This window comes from Malaclemys terrapin, chromosome 1 (genome assembly GCF_027887155.1).
Source record: "Malaclemys terrapin pileata isolate rMalTer1 chromosome 1, rMalTer1.hap1, whole genome shotgun sequence".
Lineage (NCBI taxonomy): Eukaryota > Metazoa > Chordata > Testudines > Emydidae > Malaclemys > Malaclemys terrapin.
In genome coordinates, this window is record NC_071505.1 from 331139543 (window position 1) to 331161142 (window position 21600).

At 49.0% G+C, this 21600-nt stretch overlaps 1 protein-coding gene across 5 annotated transcripts in view; it reads right to left on the minus strand.

The window, feature by feature from the left end:
* Positions 1–16485, minus strand: part of CCDC83 (coiled-coil domain containing 83) — a 43273-nt gene extending 26788 nt beyond the window's left edge. For 3 of the 5 annotated variants that reach the window (XM_054015719.1, XM_054015718.1, XM_054015715.1), the window contains exons 1-2: positions 16407–16485; positions 3458–3580 (exon numbers count right to left, since the gene is read on the minus strand). In XM_054015719.1, the coding sequence (XP_053871694.1) occupies positions 3458–3543 (86 nt within the window). In that variant the 5' untranslated portion in view covers positions 3544–3580; positions 16407–16485. Of the gene's footprint in view, positions 1–3457; positions 3581–3844; positions 4401–16299; positions 16331–16406 lie in introns of those variants that run through there. The other 2 variants (XM_054015716.1, XM_054015717.1) reach the window with 2 other exon arrangements.
* Between the last annotated feature and the right edge of the window lie 5115 nt (positions 16486–21600).

Consider the following 21600-nt stretch of genomic DNA (forward strand, 5'->3'; position numbering starts at 1 on the left):
TGTTACTATACGTAACTTTCTTACCCTGAAAATGCTGTCTATTAAAATGTCAGATTCAAAGCGCTAGTGAACATGCTTGATTAACAATCTCTTTGGTACTGTTTTTCTGGAATAATGTATATTGCATGCAATATTTTATAATACGTAGAGAACAGTATTAAACCACACTAAAATCCACCACCAAAATGGTCTGGTAACTCACCTGTGGCACCTCACCAGGCCCCACTAGTTCACAAGTGAGTTGCTACTATCATTGAATTAGGAAACTCTATTAATGATGCAAAGAATAGCAAAAATCTATGAACAGCAACACTAGGAAATTTCAACCCAAGGGAGAAAAAGCAGATGTGGAAGTTTTTTAAAACTTGACAAATTAATCCTCAAGATACACCTGAGAGGTAGGTTCATACGTATCATTATGCTCATTTGTACAAATAAGAAAACTGAGGCAGATGTTAAGGCTCTGATTTACAGAGGTACTGAGGAAAAAAATAAGATGTGCATATCTCCCACTACGGTATTAGGAGATTAAAAAATAAATTAGTGCAATTCCCATGTCAGTGGAAGACTCTCCTGACAAATGAGTCATCTATTTGGATGTTGGAACTGCCAAAACTGTGAACGGACAAGAAAGCTATTGTTTTTCTCATCCTAATAACATATTTGGCTGTTTTTTAGTGGGATGATATATTGCTTTGTTTGTTGATTTATTGGGCCATATTCATCCCTATCTTAACTCAGCTGAATCTGGTCTGTTACTCTATGGGAGCTCCCAGTGTGCTCCTTGCAAAATGCTAAATAAAGTTCATACAGTTCTACAGAAACCCTACACAAAGTCCTGCAAACTCTGGCAAAATACACTCTATCTGTAGGCATCTGCTATTCTGCTGTCTGGCCTTGTGTTCCTTTTCCAGACATTGAACTAGTACTTGTTATTCTTCAAATGTTGATGTGAACTGTTGAATGTTTGCCCGCTGCTGGGGGGTTTTCCTTTCAAATTAAATCTGATAAAAGTCAGAGCTAAATATTAACTTGTTCTCCTGTCATTCATCTTCCAAAAAAATCAGACAGCTAGTAAGTCAGGTTATTTAATAATATATTGGTATATTCTCCTCTTTCCTCCCTTCTTCTCTTCTGCTTTAACATTTTTCACTTTAAGGCTTTCCCGCCATCATTTTCAAAGTCAACAGAGGGCTGCCAAACATGCAGCTTTTCCCAGTGCAAGTAGCTTACAATGAAGGAACGTTCCATGTGGCCATGGCCACAACTACAATCTTTAACCATGACCGTGTAACTTAGAGGTACAGTCACTATAACTGGTTGGTTGCAAGTAACACTGTTTAGTTTGTGTTCACACAGCAGCTTTTTCTGCCATCATGACATCTGTGTTTGTGTGGCCACACCTACCAGGCAGGTTACCTGAATCCAGACAAGTGCATGCTGGAGAAATCCGTTCAGCTATCTTTTATTGCCTCAACAAAGAACAGAATGCCTCAAGGACATGCAGACAGATGCAGGGAGCAAGGCATGCTGGGATGCCTTCCCTAGGAAGTAAGATCAGTCACATTGGTTACACAAACACGGTTTGGGAGGCCTATCTCCACTGAAAACGGGAATAGTGTGCTGAACTGGTTACAAGAAAGCAACCAAGTTCCAAATATGCCTCTAGCAGGGAAAAAATACTGTTAACTGTTATGCTGATTAACCAAGCAGGAAGTGTGGAGCTACAAACTGTCTTCAGAGCCAACCCTGCCAGTGATAGATTCAATTCAAAGTTGTAGCATGAACAGGCCTTTAATCTGCTATGGGTCTTGATGGATTCTGTGCCGCCATCAGATGATGTTAACCATAATAACCAGGGATTGTACATTTTGACATGATTTTGTGGGATATCTGATTGCATAGCTATGGGAAGAGGGAGGACTAAACTTAGTTACAGAGGCACAGTTGGGGTGTCCAGCCACACAGTAAAATATGTGCTCCCAACCAGTTACAGGAACTGAACATTATTTGTAGCAGGGGATTCGCATGCTTAAGATTAACCAGTCAGTAACAAATTATTATCAGTGTGATGAATGCAAATAAATAATGCCTTTAGCCACATGTGCCACTAACCAGTTAGTAACCTGACAGAAGGTTCCTGTGTAGGCAGGGCCAAAGATGCTGTCTCTTTGTAACCAACTTTCCATCTGTTTCTCAAATCCTGGAGTGATTTATCTGTAGTCCAATGATGCGTAGACAGAGCTGTTAAGGCTGCAATTTTGCCCTGGGCTCTAGTTCTACTTAGGATGCTAAATAACACTGACTACTAAGAATTATTTTGTTGCTGTTTTTGATCTTTGTTAATACTTCAAAGCAATGACGACTCATTAACTGCAAGGCAACCGTAATTCGAATCTGTCTTTGAAAAAAAATCCAGGAGGAGCACAAGAGAGAAAGGAAGGAGTCTATGATTTGGGGAAGATCATTTCTAGATTATCTATTTTAGGAGGTATATTTGTGAGATTCAACAGGATCCATCAGGGTTTTTGTTGGCACTGGAAACTTTTCAGAAAACTTTATCACTGAGCTTTAAAAGAGGAATCTCTGACCCTCATTCTGCTCTCACTCGCATCGGTTTTACACCAGCATAACTATTGATTTTACATGAAATAACTTCTGATTTACACTGCTGTAAGTGAGATCAGAATTAGGTCCTTTATATTCACTGAAGAATGTCTGTGGGCTGGATATTTATCCCATTAAGGCTGCTCTTTATTTTATGGGATTTTCCATGAGGAGCCTAAGGATGACACAGGGAGAGTGCCATTTTGAGCTCATGTGATTCCCAGCTGCCAGAACGGCCCCCGTAGGGTCTTGGGCAGTGGCACAACTGTAAGTACCCCTAAAGCTGCTCTGTTACTTCTTCAGACCAGACTGGTACCTGGCAGCATGAGGATCTGGGGGATGTAAAGATATCTCACAGCCTCCTTTGTGCCCCACCCTGCGCTGCACCAGGGGACCAAACTGCCTGCCCTGAGAATCTGGCCTAGTGACTTCATATCCATGTGAAGTCTAGGAAATCCTAGAAATGTACAATTACCAGAACCAGATGTCAACTTCAAGATTTTTTTTTATCAAATATTTACTATTAACAGACAAAAAGCCCATTAGGTACAAGTGTATAGATATGTTGCTTAAAAAAAAACTTTGAGGAAATTCAAGCAAGCGAAATTCCTAATTTCTAACCTGAGGAAAAAAGAAAATGTTTGCCCCATTTTAAATGTTTTTTCCCATATTCACAGGTTTACAATCTGTACATTGTATCACAAAATAATATTAAAAAATCACAATCATCACATTTCTCCGTGTTAAAACAGCAAATATTTCAACTGACTGAGGTAAGTGCTATTTGCTGTCTGTTTTACAAGTGACATATGTTTTATACAACTCAAGAATTTAAATTTATGAAACATACTGAAAGGCCAGCAGAGCTTCTGGGAAAGATGATCTAGCTTCTTTAAACTGCCCAACCGGATTTTCTTTTTTCTTCTTCTTTCCCATGTTTTATGCTGCATGTGTACTGGAATTTAGAACATATCTAAGAAAAACAAACAATGGAAATTATTGATCTATATAACTTCACAGTCTTACCTGGCTGTGGCACCTGCAACAAACAGCTCTCAAAAAGTGGATGTTTTATCAGCAAAAACAGAAATAGTGAAATAATATTAAATCACAGGCTAAAACAAATTACTTTTCCAAAAATCTTTTCAATTTCAGATAGGTTATTTTTTCAAAAACCTAATATTAAAAAGTTACTTGGGGAGATAAAAATAATAGTTTAGAAAACAAATTTCCTTACCTATGTTTACAAACAGCAGCGTGGTCTGAAGTAAACTGGTGAAATTCAATAAGGACAAATGCAAAGTACTCCACTTAGGAAGGAACAATCAATTGCACACATACAAGAAGGGAATTGACTGCCTAGGAAGGTGTACTGCAGAAAGGGATCTGGGGATTATAGTGGATCACAAGCTAAATATGAGACAACAGTGTAATAATGCTGCAAAAAAACCGTTTTAAAATACATTACAAGGAGGAGGGTGAAAAATTGTTCTTGTTAGCCTCTGAGGATAGGACAAGAAGCAATGGGCTTAAATTGCAGCCAGGGAGACTTAGCCTGGACATTAGGGAAAACTTCCTGTCAGGGTAGTTAAGCACTGGAACAAATTGCCCTGGGAGGTTGTGGAATCTCCATGATTGGAAGTTTTTAAGAACAGGTTAGACAAACATCTGTCAGGAATGGTCTAGTTATTATGTAGCCCTGTCTTGAGTGCAGGGAACTGAACTAGATGACTTCTCGAGATCTCTTCCAGTCCTACACTTCTATGATTCTGTGATTGTGTGATTAAATATCTAATATACTTTTTATTGTTTATGCTTCCCACACAGACATACTTTTTACATTTATTTCAACTTGGACAACAAAAATGAGCCCATTTCACCTTATTTTTCTATTCGGTTTCACTGTCAGAATCTCACATTCTAGTCCAATATTTTAGGATTTGAGTTTCAAACACTCCAAAAAAAATGTGTTGTTTGAAAATGTTGACTGGAAATTTTAAACAATAATTATATCAAAATATTTCTATTGATTTTAGGTTTTGAAAAAGTTTAAATTTAGGACCTCAGTTCAGTCATAGAATCATGGGAAAGTAGGGCTCAAAGGAACCTCAAGAGGTTATTTAGTCAATCCATACAGAAGGGCTTACAAAACTGGGCCCACTGTCCCATTGCTAAATAAGGGCCAAATCCTGCAAATATATACTACTAGTAGTGCTTTGTAACATGAGTGGTTGCATTGACTTCAGCAGGACAAATTATGGCAGTAAGCACTAGACCCAATTGTAAATGCTTCCAGGATCAGGCCCTTCATGCTAGTGGGGAGCTATGGCCGCCAATTCAGGAAAATTCATAAGCTCGGGAAGGCACTTAAGCACATGCTTATGTTCTAGTGACATGTACTCAATGCTGTCCTGAACTGGGGCCTATGTAGCAACTAGTAATTGCATTCCTTAGGATTGGAATTATTTCATTCTCACAAATCCAACCAGCAGTTGTTTCTTTTCTAGCCATTTTTCTTCTGTTTCAGGTCCATCTTTATCAGGCCAGCTCTAGCTCACTTCTTAGTATGCATCTCTCTTCCCCTTCTTTATATTCTCCCAGAACTATGAATGCTTGCTGTAGCTCTGACATGGGTTTTGATTGTCAGGGCTGGGAATAAAACTGCTTTCGGAAGGGATATGTATGTCAACAGTAACCCTACATGTATTGCAATGCCAACCTCAGGAATAAAGTGACAGTGATTCTGCTGACAGGCTGGTAGCATACATATATGAAAAACAAATCACAATGAAAGGGCATCTATAGAGTTTCTTCATTATTACATTTCAGCTGTATTTTCATTTTAATATGAAACTACCCAGCTGCTTGAGTTCCAAATGTTAATTAATTAACACACACAAAACTTAAACAAAGGTTGCTACTAGTCCACAGAACTAATGTCATTATACACAGCAGGCTAGATTATTTCGTCTTGCAGTGGACAGAGCTCTCCCGGACCCAGAAGGGTAAAACAGGTGGCTTAAGCATTAGGGCTTCTCTAACCCACACCAGCTCCTTACATACAGCCTTAACTCTGAGTCACAACCACCACCTCCACAATAGGACAGGCTGTTTCCTATTAAAATTAACACACATGAAAATTGTTGGGCAGCAGCACAGCATACCTGACACAAGTCCATTAAAACAAGGAAATGAACTTAAGCCATCTAATTCTAGACACAGTCTAGTCCTCCACCCATAGTACCCAAGCTTACTATTACTACAAAAACCATCTACCACAGACCATGCAACCTGCCAGTCTACATCCCAGCTTTTATAAGGTTATTTTTTGTCCAACATGAGTGGCTATTGTTTGGCATAGTAGTTGGTTGCGTTGGCAGAAGGTAGATTGGTAAAGGGCAGGTGCAAAAGGGCAGTTTAAAGGGAGTGATAGAAGGCTGGCAATCCTAGAGAGGCAGATTTAGGGTTGGACAAGAAAATGGGAGCTAGGAACCTATCATTTATGCCTTTGAAAAATCTTCTCCTTGATGTTTTATTCAAAGGCATCTTCACCACTCCAAGTAAGCTGCATATAGGAAATCTACCTGCCCTGAAGGACTGAGTCAATTTTGCTCGTTATGATTACGTGGTTCTAGGAAAGGGCTGATTGTTTCAAATCTGATGCTTAGACCAGGCAGCCACCCGTGTCCCCCACTCCCCCAGCTAATTATTTAACAGTGACAGCTAATTCTCATCATAAGAGTCTAGTCCTGGAAACTTCAAACTCCCAGCAGGGACACGTGACCTGACCTGGGATCCTCGCAGCCAGATGCAAAGGGGCCTAGATCAACATTTCCATGTTTGTATCACAGTAGTAAATGACAGGTTTCAGAGTAGCAGCTATGTTAGTCTGTATCCGCAAAAAGAACAGGAGTACTTGTGGCACCTTAGAGACTAACACATTTAAATTTGTTAGTCTCTAAGGTGTCACAAGTACTCCTGTTCTTTTTACAGTAGTAAATATTTGCATTATGTAACCATATTGTGATGTGTCTGCTGCCGCATCATAATATTTGCCATACATGAAGAAACCACCATGCCCCAGGAACCCATTTGGGTATAAGGCCCTGATCAGCAGACCTGTCCTTAATATGCCTACAGCCCCCCAGCAATTACTTGTTAAGTTCATTTTTATTGATCAAATTCAATGTTGGCCACAGGCAGAGATTTAAAAAATAAAGAGAGGGGTGGATGCTGATTTTAAAGCTGGAATTTTCCAAGGGGCTTAACTGAGTTAGGTGCTCAAATCCTACTGAAATTCAATGGGAGGTGGGTGCCTGACTCCCTTAGGCTTCTCTGAAACTTCCAGCCCAAGCACAGGGGTGCACAACATGTTTTGAAATGCAGGCAGGATCAGGTTAGGTTCTGGGCAACCTCATATCAGAATACAGAATCAAAGGGGGGGGGGAAAATAACCATTTGCCTTTTCCATCTGTGCATCTACTGTAGTGATTTTCCTAAGAAATAGAAAATGGTGGATCATTCTCTCCCCCTGACCCCACACCTCCTCCCTGGCTCTTCCATATTTATGGTCTCTGGGTCTTGCTCTAAATGGATTCCATGCATCCATGCTTAGTGCAGAATACAGGGATCAAGAAAGTATTTCAAGCAGCAAGTTTTTGGCAGCGCTTGTTTCTGAAGCTCAAGCCACAGCTGAGCTCGAGTGATTTATCTGTGAAATTCTTTCAGTGAGGCAAACATCACACAAGCCTCCAAGCCGGACCAAGGTGAACAACATACTGTAGTAACACATTTAATAGATAATGCAAAACAAAGAAAAATACATAGACGAGAGGGAGCAGGATACATTTCTGGGGGCTGAGAATTGATTACAGATTTAAGCCAACAAGAAACAATTTACAGAAGGATGATTTATTTATCTCCTCCCAAACTACTGTCACGCCTTGTCTACACTGCCACTTTACAATGCTGAAACTTTCTTGCTCAGGGGTGTGAAAAAACACACCCCTGAGTGATGCAAGTTTCAGCACTATAAAGTAGCATTGTGGACAGTGCACCGGTGCTGGGAGCTACTCCCCTCGTGAGGGTGGGTTTTTTACAGCACTGGTGCCGCTCGCTCCCAGCACTGGGGCTGCAACTACACAGCCACATTAAAGCGCTGCTGTGGCAGTGCTTTAACGTTGGTAGTGAAGACATACCCTCAGTCACAGCTCTAACACCACCACCACCATTACAATCAGCACCCCTGCTGCTGTGATCTCCCCACCGATCAGCAATACTCATTCTTCCACCACAGCCAAACTACTGTTACCATCACAGTCATGACACACCCCATCACCGTGACCACCAGCATGATTACCACCCACATCCAAATTGTTTGTTAACCATCACTGCCACCATCCCTATCAACTGTGCCCCCTACTACTAACCCTACACTTCAAACAGTGTCACACACAACCTGCTCCCCCAACTACTGTCAGTTACTCTCACACTCTCCTATCACATCACATGCTCTGCATCTCCCACCTGTCATACACAACTGTGCCCCCACCATAGTCCCGTACTGTCTCCACTGTTATTTCCTAAACCTCTACCATCACTGCGGACCACTTCCTGCAACCTCAGCCACTAGCAACACTTACCTGCACCCCCACCCATCCTTCTTGTCACCCACCAGCATCACCACCACTATCACACCACCCACCTGCACCCCCAGCCACACGCACCAACCCACATCATCAGTGCTATCACCCATCTGAACCCATCATTGCTATCACCACACTCCCAGTCACCATCATCAACACGCAGCCATCACTGCTGTCACACACCCGCACTCTCAGCTGCCATCAACACCCACTTGCACCTCAGACACCATTTCTCTCACCCACTCATATCCCAGCCACCATAACCAACACCCATCTGCAGCCCCACCATCACTGTCACTCTCCTGCATCCTCAGCCACTATCAGCAACACCCACCTGCACCCCTGCCATCAATGCTGTCATCCACCTGCACCCTGAGCCACTATCACCAACACCCACCCGCATCCCCACCATCAATGCTGTCACCCTCAGCCACTATCACCAACACCCACCTGCACCCCCATCATCATTGTCACCCACCCACACCCCCAGCCACTGTCGCCAACACCCACCTGCACCCCCGCCATCACTGCTGTCACCCTCCTGCACCCCAGCCACTGTCACCAACAACCACCTGCACCCCCACCATCATTGTTGTCACCCTCCTGCACCCTCAGCCACTATCACCAACACCCACCTGCACCCCCACCATCATTGTTGTCACCCTCCTGCACCCTCAGCCACTATCACCAACACCCACCTGCACCCCCACCATCATTGTTGTCACCCACCCACACCCCCAGCCACTGTTGCCAACACCCACCTGCACCCCCGCCATCACTGCTGTCACCCTCCTGCACCCCAGACACTGTCACCAACAACCACCTGCACCCCCGCCATCACTGCTATCAGCCTGCACCCTCAGCCACTATCACCAACACCCACCTGCACCCCCACCATCATTGTTGTCACCCTCCTGCACCCTCAGCCACTATCACCAACACCCACCTGCACCCCCACCATCATTGTTGTCACCCACCCACACCCCCAGCCACTGTTGCCAACACCCACCTGCACCCCCACCATCACTGTTGTCACCCTCCTGCACCCTCAGCCACTATCACCAACACCCACCTGCGCCCCCACCATCATTGTTGTCACCCACCTGCACACCCAGCCACTGTCACCAACAACCACCTGCACCCCCACCATCAATGCTGTCACCCTCAGCCACTATCACCAACACCCACCTGCACCCCCACCATCATTGTTGTCACCCACCCACACCCCCAGCAACTGTTGCCAACACCCACCTGCACCCCCGCCATCACTGCTGTCACCCACCTGCACCCCCAGCCACTGTCACCAACACCCACCTGCACCCCCACCATCACTGTTGTCACCCTCCTGCACCCTCAGCCACTATCACCAACACCCACCTGCACCCCCACCATCATTGTTGTCACCCACCTGCACACCCAGCCACTGTCACCAACAACCACCTGCACCCCCACCATCAATGCTGTCACCCTCAGCCACTATCACCAACACCCACCTGCACCCCCACCATCATTGTTGTCACCCAGCCACTGTTGCCAACACCCACCTGCACCCCCGCCATCACTGCTGTCACCCACCTGCACCCTCAGCCACTATCACCAACACCCACCTGCACCCCCACCATCACTGTTGTCACCCTCCTGCACCCCCAGCCACTGTCACCAACACCCACCTGCACCCCCACCATCATTGTTGTCACCCACCTGCACACCCAGCCACTGTCACCAACAACCACCTGCACCCCCACCATCAATGCTGTCACCCTCAGCCACTATCACCAACACCCACCTGCACCCCCACCATCATTGTTGTCACCCTCCTGCACCCTCAGCCACTATCACCAACACCTACCTGCACCCCCACCATCATTGTTGTCACTCACCTGCACACCCAGCCACTGTCACCAACACCCACCTGCACCCCCACCATCAATGCTGTCACCCTCCTGCACCCTCAGCCACTATCACCAACACCCACCTGCACCCCCACCATCAATGCTGTTACCCTCAGCCACTATCACCAACACCCACCTGCACCCCCACCATCAATGCTGTCACCCACCCACACCCCCAGCCACTGTTGCCAACACCCACCTGCACCCCCGCCATCACTGCTGTCACCCACCTGCACCCCCAGCCACTGTCACCAACACCCACCTGCACCCCCACCATCACTGTTGTCACCCTCCTGCACCCTCAGCGACTATCACCAACACCCACCTGCGCCCCCACCATCATTGTTGTCACCCACCTGCACACCCAGCCACTGTCACCAACAACCACCTGCACCCCCACCATCAATGCTGTCACCCTCAGCCACTATCACCAACACCCACCTGCACCCCCACCATCATTGTTGTCACCCACCCACACCCCCAGCCACTGTTGCCAACACCCACCTGCACCCCCGCCATCACTGTTGTCACCCTCCTGCACCCTCAGCCACTATCACCAACACCCACCTGCACCCCCACCATCATTGTTGTCACCCACCTGCACACCCAGCCACTGTCACCAACAACCACCTGCACCCCCACCATCAATGCTGTCACCCTCAGCCACTATCACCAACACCCACCTGCACCCCCACCATCATTGTTGTCACCCAGCCACTGTTGCCAACACCCACCTGCACCCCCGCCATCACTGCTGTCACCCACCTGCACCCTCAGCCACTATCACCAACACCCACCTGCACCCCCACCATCACTGTTGTCACCCTCCTGCACCCCCAGCCACTGTCACCAACACCCACCTGCACCCCCACCATCATTGTTGTCACCCACCTGCACACCCAGCCACTGTCACCAACAACCACCTGCACCCCCACCATCAATGCTGTCACCCTCAGCCACTATCACCAACACCCACCTGCACCCCACCATCATTGTTGTCACCCACCCACACCCCCAGCCACTGTTGCCATCACCCACCTGCACCCCCGCCATCACTGCTGTCACCCACCTGCACCCCCAGCCACTGTCACCAACACCCACCTGCACCCCCACCATCACTGTTGTCACCCTCCTGCACCCTCAGCCACTATCACCAACACCCACCTGCGCCCCCACCATCATTGTTGTCACCCACCTGCACACCCAGCCACTGTCACCAACAACCATCTGCACCCCCACCATCAATGCTGTCACCCTCAGCCACTATCACCAACACCCACCTGCACCCCCACCATCATTGTTGTCACCCAGCCACTGTTGCCAACACCCACCTGCACCCCCGCCATCACTGCTGTCACCCACCTGCACCCTCAGCCACTGTCACCAACACCCACCTGCACCCCCACCATCAATGCTGTCACCCTCAGCCACTATCACCAACACCCACCTGCACCCCCACCATCATTGTTGTCACCCAGCCACTGTTGCCAACACCCACCTGCACCCCCGCCATCACTGCTGTCACCCACCTGCACCCCCAGCCACTGTCACCAACACCCACCTGCACCCCCACCATCATTGTTGTCACCCACCTGCACACCCAGCCACTGTCACCAACAACCACCTGCACCCCCACCATCAATGCTGTCACCCTCAGCCACTATCACCAACACCCACCTGCACCCCCACCATCATTGTTGTCACCCACCCACACCCCCAGCCACTGTTGCCAACACCCACCTGCACCCCCGCCATCACTGCTGTCACCCACCTGCACCCCCAGCCACTGTCACCAACACCCACCTGCACCCCCACCATCACTGTTGTCACCCTCCTGCACCCTCAGCCACTATCACCAACACCCACCTGCACCCCCACCATCATTGTTGTCACCCACCTGCACACCCAGCCACTGTCACCAACAACCACCTGCACCCCCACCATCAATGCTGTCACCCTCAGCCACTATCACCAACACCCACCTGCACCCCCACCATCATTGTTGTCACCCAGCCACTGTTGCCAACACCCACCTGCACCCCCGCCATCACTGCTGTCACCCACCTGCACCCTCAGCCACTATCACCAACACCCACCTGCACCCCCACCATCACTGTTGTCACCCTCCTGCACCCTCAGCCACTGTCACCAACACCCACCTGCACCCCCACCATCATTGTTGTCACCCACCTGCACACCCAGCCACTGTCACCAACAACCACCTGCACCCCCACCATCACTGTTGTCACCCACCTGCACCCTCAGCCACTGTCACCAACAACCACCTGCACCCCCACCATCACTGTTGTCACCCACCTGCACCCTCAGCCACTATCACCAACACCCACCTGCATCCCCACCATCAATGCTGTCACTCACCTGCACACCCAGCCACTGTCACCAACAACCACCTGCACCCCCACCATCATTGTTGTCACCCACCCACACCCCCAGCCACTGTTGCCAACACCCACCTGCACCCCCTCCATCACTGCTGTCACCCACCTGCACCCCCAGCCACTGTCACCAACACCCACCTGCACCCCCACCATCACTGTTGTCACCCTCCTGCACCCTCAGCCACTATCACCAACACCCACCTGCACCCCCACCATCACTGTTGTCACCCACCTGCACCCTCAGCCACTGTCACCAACAACCACCTGCACCCCCACCATCACTGTTGTCACCCACCTGCACCCTCAGCCACTATCACCAACACCTACCTGCACCCCCACCATCATTGTTGTCACTCACCTGCACACCCAGCCACTATCACCAACACCCACCTGCACCCCCACCATCAATGCTGTCACCCTCAGCCACTATCACCAACACCCACCTGCACCCCCACCATCATTGTTGTCACCCACCCACACCCCCAGCCACTGTTGCCAACACCCACCTGCACCCCCGCCATCACTGCTGTCACCCACCTGCACCCCCAGCCACTGTCACCAACACCCACCTGCACCCCCACCATCACTGTTGTCACCCACCTGCACACCCAGCCACTGTCACCAACAACCACCTGCACCCCCACCATCAATGCTGTCACCCTCAGCCACTATCACCAACACCCACCTGCACCCCCACCATCATTGTTGTCACCCAGCCACTGTTGCCAACACCCACCTGCACCCCCGCCATCACTGCTGTCACCCACCTGCACCCTCAGCCACTATCACCAACACCCACCTGCACCCCCACCATCACTGTTGTCACCCTCCTGCACCCCCAGCCACTGTCACCAACACCCACCTGCACCCCCACCATCATTGTTGTCACCCACCTGCACACCCAGCCACTGTCACCAACAACCACCTGCACCCCCACCATCAATGCTGTCACCCTCAGCCACTATCACCAACACCCACCTGCACCCCACCATCATTGTTGTCACCCACCCACACCCCCAGCCACTGTTGCCAACACCCACCTGCACCCCCGCCATCACTGCTGTCACCCACCTGCACCCCCAGCCACTGTCACCAACACCCACCTGCACCCCCACCATCACTGTTGTCACCCTCCTGCACCCTCAGCCACTATCACCAACACCCACCTGCACCCCCACCATCATTGTTGTCACCCACCTGCACACCCAGCCACTGTCACCAACAACCACCTGCACACCCACCATCAATGCTGTCACCCTCAGCCACTATCACCAACACCCACCTGCACCCCCACCATCATTGTTGTCACCCAGCCACTGTTGCCAACACCCACCTGCACCCCCGCCATCACTGCTGTCACCCACCTGCACCCTCAGCCACTATCACCAACACCCACCTGCACCCCCACCATCACTGTTGTCACCCTCCTGCACCCCCAGCCACTGTCACCAACACCCACCTGCACCCCCACCATCATTGTTGTCACCCACCTGCACACCCAGCCACTGTCACCAACAACCACCTGCACCCCCACCATCAATGCTGTCACCCTCAGCCACTATCACCAACACCCACCTGCACCCCACCATCATTGTTGTCACCCACCCACACCCCCAGCCACTGTTGCCAACACCCACCTGCACCCCCGCCATCACTGCTGTCACCCACCTGCACCCCCAGCCACTGTCACCAACACCCACCTGCACCCCCACCATCACTGTTGTCACCCTCCTGCACCCTCAGCCACTATCACCAACACCCACCTGCACCCCCACCATCATTGTTGTCACCCACCTGCACACCCAGCCACTGTCACCAACAACCACCTGCACACCCACCATCAATGCTGTCACCCTCAGCCACTATCACCAACACCCACCTGCACCCCCACCATCATTGTTGTCACCCTCCTGCACCCTCAGCCACTATCACCAACACCTACCTGCACCCCCACCATCATTGTTGTCACTCACCTGCACACCCAGCCACTATCACCAACACCCACCTGCACCCCCACCATCAATGCTGTCACCCTCCTGCACCCTCAGCCACTATCACCAACACCCACCTGCACCCCCACCATCAATGCTGTTACCCTCAGCCACTATCACCAACACCCACCTGCACCCCCACCATCAATGCTGTCACCCACCCACACCCCCAGCCACTGTTGCCAACACCCACCTGCACCCCCGCCATCACTGCTGTCACCCACCTGCACCCCCAGCCACTGTCACCAACACCCACCTGCACCCCCACCATCACTGTTGTCACCCTCCTGCACCCTCAGCCACTATCACCAACACCCACCTGCGCCCCCACCATCATTGTTGTCACCCACCTGCACACCCAGCCACTGTCACCAACAACCACCTGCACCCCCACCATCAATGCTGTCACCCTCAGCCACTATCACCAACACCCACCTGCACCCCCACCATCATTGTTGTCACCCACCCACACCCCCAGCCACTGTTGCCAACACCCACCTGCACCCCCGCCATCACTGTTGTCACCCTCCTGCACCCTCAGCCACTATCACCAACACCCACCTGCACCCCCACCATCATTGTTGTCACCCACCTGCACACCCAGCCACTGTCACCAACAACCACCTGCACCCCCACCATCAATGCTGTCACCCTCAGCCACTATCACCAACACCCACCTGCACCCCCACCATCATTGTTGTCACCCAGCCACTGTTGCCAACACCCACCTGCACCCCCGCCATCACTGCTGTCACCCACCTGCACCCTCAGCCACTATCACCAACACCCACCTGCACCCCCACCATCACTGTTGTCACCCTCCTGCACCCCCAGCCACTGTCACCAACACCCACCTGCACCCCCACCATCATTGTTGTCACCCACCTGCACACCCAGCCACTGTCACCAACAACCACCTGCACCCCCACCATCAATGCTGTCACCCTCAGCCACTATCACCAACACCCACCTGCACCCCACCATCATTGTTGTCACCCACCCACACCCCCAGCCACTGTTGCCATCACCCACCTGCACCCCCGCCATCACTGCTGTCACCCACCTGCACCCCCAGCCACTGTCACCAACACCCACCTGCACCCCCACCATCACTGTTGTCACCCTCCTGCACCCTCAGCCACTATCACCAACACCCACCTGCGCCCCCACCATCATTGTTGTCACCCACCTGCACACCCAGCCACTGTCACCAACAACCATCTGCACCCCCACCATCAATGCTGTCACCCTCAGCCACTATCACCAACACCCACCTGCACCCCCACCATCATTGTTGTCACCCAGCCACTGTTGCCAACACCCACCTGCACCCCCGCCATCACTGCTGTCACCCACCTGCACCCTCAGCCACTATCACCAACACCCACCTGCACCCCCACCATCACTGTTGTCACCCTCCTGCACCCTCAGCCACTGTCACCAACACCCACCTGCACCCCCACCATCAATGCTGTCACCCTCAGCCACTATCACCAACACCCACCTGCACCCCCACCATCATTGTTGTCACCCAGCCACTGTTGCCAACACCCACCTGCACCCCCGCCATCACTGCTGTCACCCACCTGCACCCCCAGCCACTGTCACCAACACCCACCTGCACCCCCACCATCATTGTTGTCACCCACCTGCACACCCAGCCACTGTCACCAACAACCACCTGCACCCCCACCATCAATGCTGTCACCCTCAGCCACTATCACCAACACCCACCTGCACCCCCACCATCAATGCTGTCACTCACCTGCACCCTCAGCCACTATCGCCACTACCACCCTGGCGCTTCCCGACCCTCCGACTCCCGCCCCCTCCCCAGCTGCCGCGGGCCCAGGCGGGCGGCGGGGCTGTTACCAGGGCCTGGCCGGCTGTGACGCCCCCACTTCCCGCGCTCCGCGGCCGGCCTCGCTCGGGCTTCTCAGCCCAAACTTCCTCCCGTAACTCCGGCAACCTCAGCCCCTCCCCGCCCTTTGCGGCGGCGCTGCTCTGGTGTCCGCGTTCAAGCAGCGCCCCCTGGTGGGCCCGTGTGGGAGTTGCAGCTTCCAGCGCAAAGCGGGGGGACAATCCCCTCCGCATTGGAGTAGCCGGGCCCTAGGCAGCTCTGCAGCACCCCGGCCACCCACACACACCCACACACACTCTTTGTATGGAGGACAATGGCATCTGCAGGGGTGTCTACCTTGCTGTGCATGGAGCATGCATCTCTCCAAATCCCTACCTCAGTACCTGCTCCCTGGGAAGGGCCCTCTGTACCCATCAAGGAGGCAGCAGGGTTGGGGCCAAAAAGGAGCCCCTGCCAAAATTGCTTTCAGACTCTTCTGTGATTTGCTGAAGGTCAGCAACAGAAAGGGCTGCAGACACCTCTCAGGAAGGAAGAATTGTCCCCTGGGTAGGAATCTCTTGGCCAAGTTCAAAGCCGAGATGCTCAAGAGGAATTGGTGAGGGTGAGGGAAGACCCAACCCAACTCTTGTGCCAGTATTGGAGCGTTGGAACTTTTTATTATTTGTATTGTTGTCGTGCCTAGTAGCCCCAGGGCACAAAGCAGGGTCCCACTGTCGTTACTGCTGTACAAACACAGAACAAAAAGACAGTCCCTGCCCCAAAGAGCTTCTATTCTGTGTTTGTACACTGCTTAGCACAATGGGGGGCTGTTCTCAGCTGGCCCCTAGCCACTACTGTAACACACATGATTAATAATATAATACATATGAGATGAAACACAAAATGGACAAATGGTAAAGTTGAATGGCAAATATTTAGACACGTAAAGGCCTCGTTTATAATGAGAGAATTATACTTTTATACCTTCTATCTACATAGATGATAGATTCTGGTAGCACCTTTCAGTTCAAATGATCCCAAAGTGCTTTACAAACTCTCTTTGGATTCACACTAACAAATTAATAGATTACAAAGTCAGAAGGGCTTTGTTACCATGTAGTCTGCCCTCCTGTATAACACAGGCCATAGGGCTGTGCTGAATTAATTCCTGTTTGAACTAGAGCAAATCTATGAGAAAAACATCCAGTCATGATAGAAAATCCACCACACCACAACCCTTGTATGCAGCGTACTTGTAGCTGTGTTGGTCTCAGGATATTATTAGAGAGGAGGTGGATGAGGTGATATCTTTTTTTGGACCAACTTTTGTTGGTGAGGGAGACAAGCTTTTGAGCCAAAAAAAGCTCTTCTTCAATTCTGGGGAAAGAACTCCCAACATCACAGCAAAATACCAGGTGGAACAGATTGTTTAGCATAAGTCATTGGCACATATTGTAAGAGACCATTCAAGATAGAGTGGCCCGTTAACACTTCTACAGTCATAGAACAAATATGTTCCCAGGCTCATCTTTTGAAAGTGTTGTGCAGGTTTCCTTTGTGCATGTCTACACTACAAAATTGTATCAACTAAGTTACATTGCCATATAGACGCTTGAGTAATTAAATCGCTTTTGCATGTGCACTCTATGCTTCTTGTGTCGGCGGTGCGTGTCCTCACCAGGAGCATTTGTACCGATTGCACTGTCAGTTTGGGGCATTGTGGGACAGCTTCTCAAAGTCAGTAACATTTGATGTGAGGAATGTGGTGTCTACACTGACACTGTGTTGACCTAACTACATCAACATTGATTCTATGCCTCATGTGAAGATGGAGTTATTAAGTCGGTGTAGTGGGGCAGTTATGGCAGCATGTGCGAAATTTTAGTGGAGACATTTACACAGTTAGGTCAACGGAAATTGCCTTGCGTCAGCATAACTGTAGTATAGATCAGGCCCTAAGGATGAGGACTGAAAGATCACATATAGAGTGATCATTTTGTGAAAAGTGTTTACACACACAGGTGATGGGGTGTTTTTGTCTACAAACTCATTCCTCATGAACCCACCACACAGGGACATGATTCCCAAGATACACAAGCAAGGGAACCCAGGCAGACCCATCATATCTGGCCACAGCACTCTTACTGAAGGAATATGGGGACTCATAGAAACCATCCTCAAACCACTCACCACAAAAAGGGCCAGCTTCCTCCAGGACACAAATGACTTCCTCCACAAACTCCATGATACTAACAACTTCCCTCAGAACACCATCCTCGCCACCATGGATGTCACTTCCCTAGACACCAACATCCTTCACAATGACGGCATAGCTGCCTGCCTCAAATATTTACAAGTCAATGGACAACTCTCAGATATCTACCCTAAACACATCGCCAAACTCATCCATTTCATCCTCACCCATAACAATTTACGTTCAACAACAAACACTTTGTCCAAACCATGGGAACAGCCATAAGTACTAGGATGGCTTCCTAACATGCCAACCTCTTCATGGGCCACCTTGAAGCTGGACAGACAGCTTAAACTTCCTCATAGAGTTCCACCACAACTTCAATAACCACCACCCCTCCATTAAACTCTCTCTGGAACACTCCCACACCAGCCTGAACTTCCTAGACACCACAATCAGCTTCAATAATGGAACCTTACAGACAGCCATATACAAGAAACGCATGGCTCACCACACCTACCTTCACAGATCCAGTAACCACCCCAAACACATCAAGAAATCTGTTATCGGCAGCCAGGCACTCAGATACCACAGAATATGCTCTAAGGAGAAAGTCCAGGATATAAACCTTAACACACTCAAAACCACCTTCACCAAAGACAGTCCACTAGAGAAGTAGATCACATAATGAAATGAGCCACCAAAATAACCCAACAGAACCTGCTTCAATACAGAAATAAAACCTCCTTCAACCACACACCCCTAGTTGTCATCTCCCAGCCCACATTGGGACCCATATAGGGTATCATCAAACAACTACAACCCATAGTCGATGGGGACCCCATTCTGAAATAAATCTTTCCCAACTCCCCATTTCTGGCCTTCAAACAACCCCCCAACCTCATAGTCATAATCAGAAGCAAGCTTCTCACTGACCAGGACACACAAACTCAAAGTGGCATCAGACCCTGCCAGAATAACAGATGCAAAACTTGCAGACATCTCTCCACTGCTACAACGATCAACACCTCCCACAACACACCTTTCAAGATCCATTGATCCTACACATACCTACCACAACATGTGGTGTACCTCATCCAGTGCACTAAATGCCCCAATAACAATTATGTGGGTGGCAACAGAGGGTCCTGTGGCACCTTTGAGACTAACAGAAGTACTGGGAGCATAAGCTTTCGTGGGTAGAAGAAGAAGTGAGGTTCTTACCCACGAAAGCTTATGCTCCCAGTACTTCTGTTAGTCTCAAAGGTGCCACAGGACCCTCTGTTGCTTTTTACAGATTCAGACTAACACGGCTACCCCTCTGATACTTGAATTATGTGGGTGAAACCAGACAATCACTATGCTATTGAATGAACTCACACAGGAAAATGACAAAAGACAAAAATACCTCTATCATTGTGAACACTTTTCACAAAGTGCTGCTGGACCTCCTGGCTTGAAGGGGTTTCCATTATATACAGGGTTTACAGTGTGGTTCAGCACCCCCACTATAAAAATTGTTTCAGCACCCCTGAAAGCAATCACTCTATATCTGACCTTTCATTCCTCATCCTCAAATGAAACCTGCACAACACTTTCAAAAGGTGAGCCTGGGAACTTAAATTAATTACTCTGCTAGGCTAAACAGAGACACTGGATTTATGGTTTATTACAAAAATCTGTAACCCTCCTCTTTTTGTCCTATGACTTTAGAGGTGTTAACAGGTCACTCTACCTTGAATGTTCCCTTACAATATGTGCTAATTACTTATGCTAAACAATCTGTTCTACCTTGCATTTTGCTGTGACACTGGGAGTTCTTTTACCAGACATGAAGAAGAGCTCTGTGTGGCTTGAAAGATTGTCTCCCTCACCACCAGAAGTTGGTCCGATAAAAGATATTACCTCACCCACCTTTTCTCACCATAGCCCTTGATACGTTGTTCCAAGGGTTAATTATCCTCACTTTTATAAACTTACCCTTATTTCCTGTTTGTATTTGTCTAGCTTCAACTTCCAGCCATTGGAAGTTACTATTCTCTGCTAGACTGAAGAGCCCATTATTAAATATTTGTTCCCCATGTATATACGTGTAGACTGTAATTAAGTCACCCCTTAACCTTCTCTTCATGAAGATAATTAGATTGAACTCCTTGAGTCTATCACTATAAGGCATATTTTCCAATTCTTTAGTCATTCTTGTGGCTCTTCTCTGAATCCTTTCCAATTTATCAACATCCTTCTTGAATTGTGGGCACCAGAACTGGATACAATATTCCAGCAGCAGTTGTGCCAGTGCCAAATACAGAGGTAATATAATGCCTCTGCTCCTACTTAATATCCCCTTGTTTACACATCCAAAGATCCCATTAACCCTTCTGGCCATAGCATCACACTGGGAACTCGTGTTCAGTTGATTATCCACCACAACCCCCAAATCTTTTTTGGAGTTGCTGCCTTCCTGGATACAGTCCTCCATTTTGTAAGTATGGCCTACATTCTTTGTTCCTAGATATATAACTTTCCATTTGGCAATATTAGAACACATATTGGTTGCTTGCACCCATTTTACCAAGAGATCCAAATTATTCTGTATCAGTGACCTGTCCTCTTCATTATTTACCACTCTCCCATTCTTTGTGTCATCTGCAAACTTCATCACTGATTATATGCTCTTTTCCAGCTCATTGATGAAAATGTTAAATAGCCGAGGGCCAATAATATCCCTGTGAGATCCCACTAGAAACACACCCATTTGATTCTGATTCACAATTACATTTTGAGGCCTATTATTTAACCAGTTCTTAATCCATATCATGAATTTTATATCATTTTAGTTTCTTAATCAAAATGTCATGAGGTACCAAATCAAACACCTTACAGAAGTCTAAGTATCAACACTATTATCTTTATCAACCAAACTTGTAATCTTATAAAAAAAAGATATTGTGTTAGTTTGACAGGATCTATCTATAAGCCCATGTTGATTGGCATTCATTATATAGCCTCCTTTAGTTCTTTATTAATCAAAT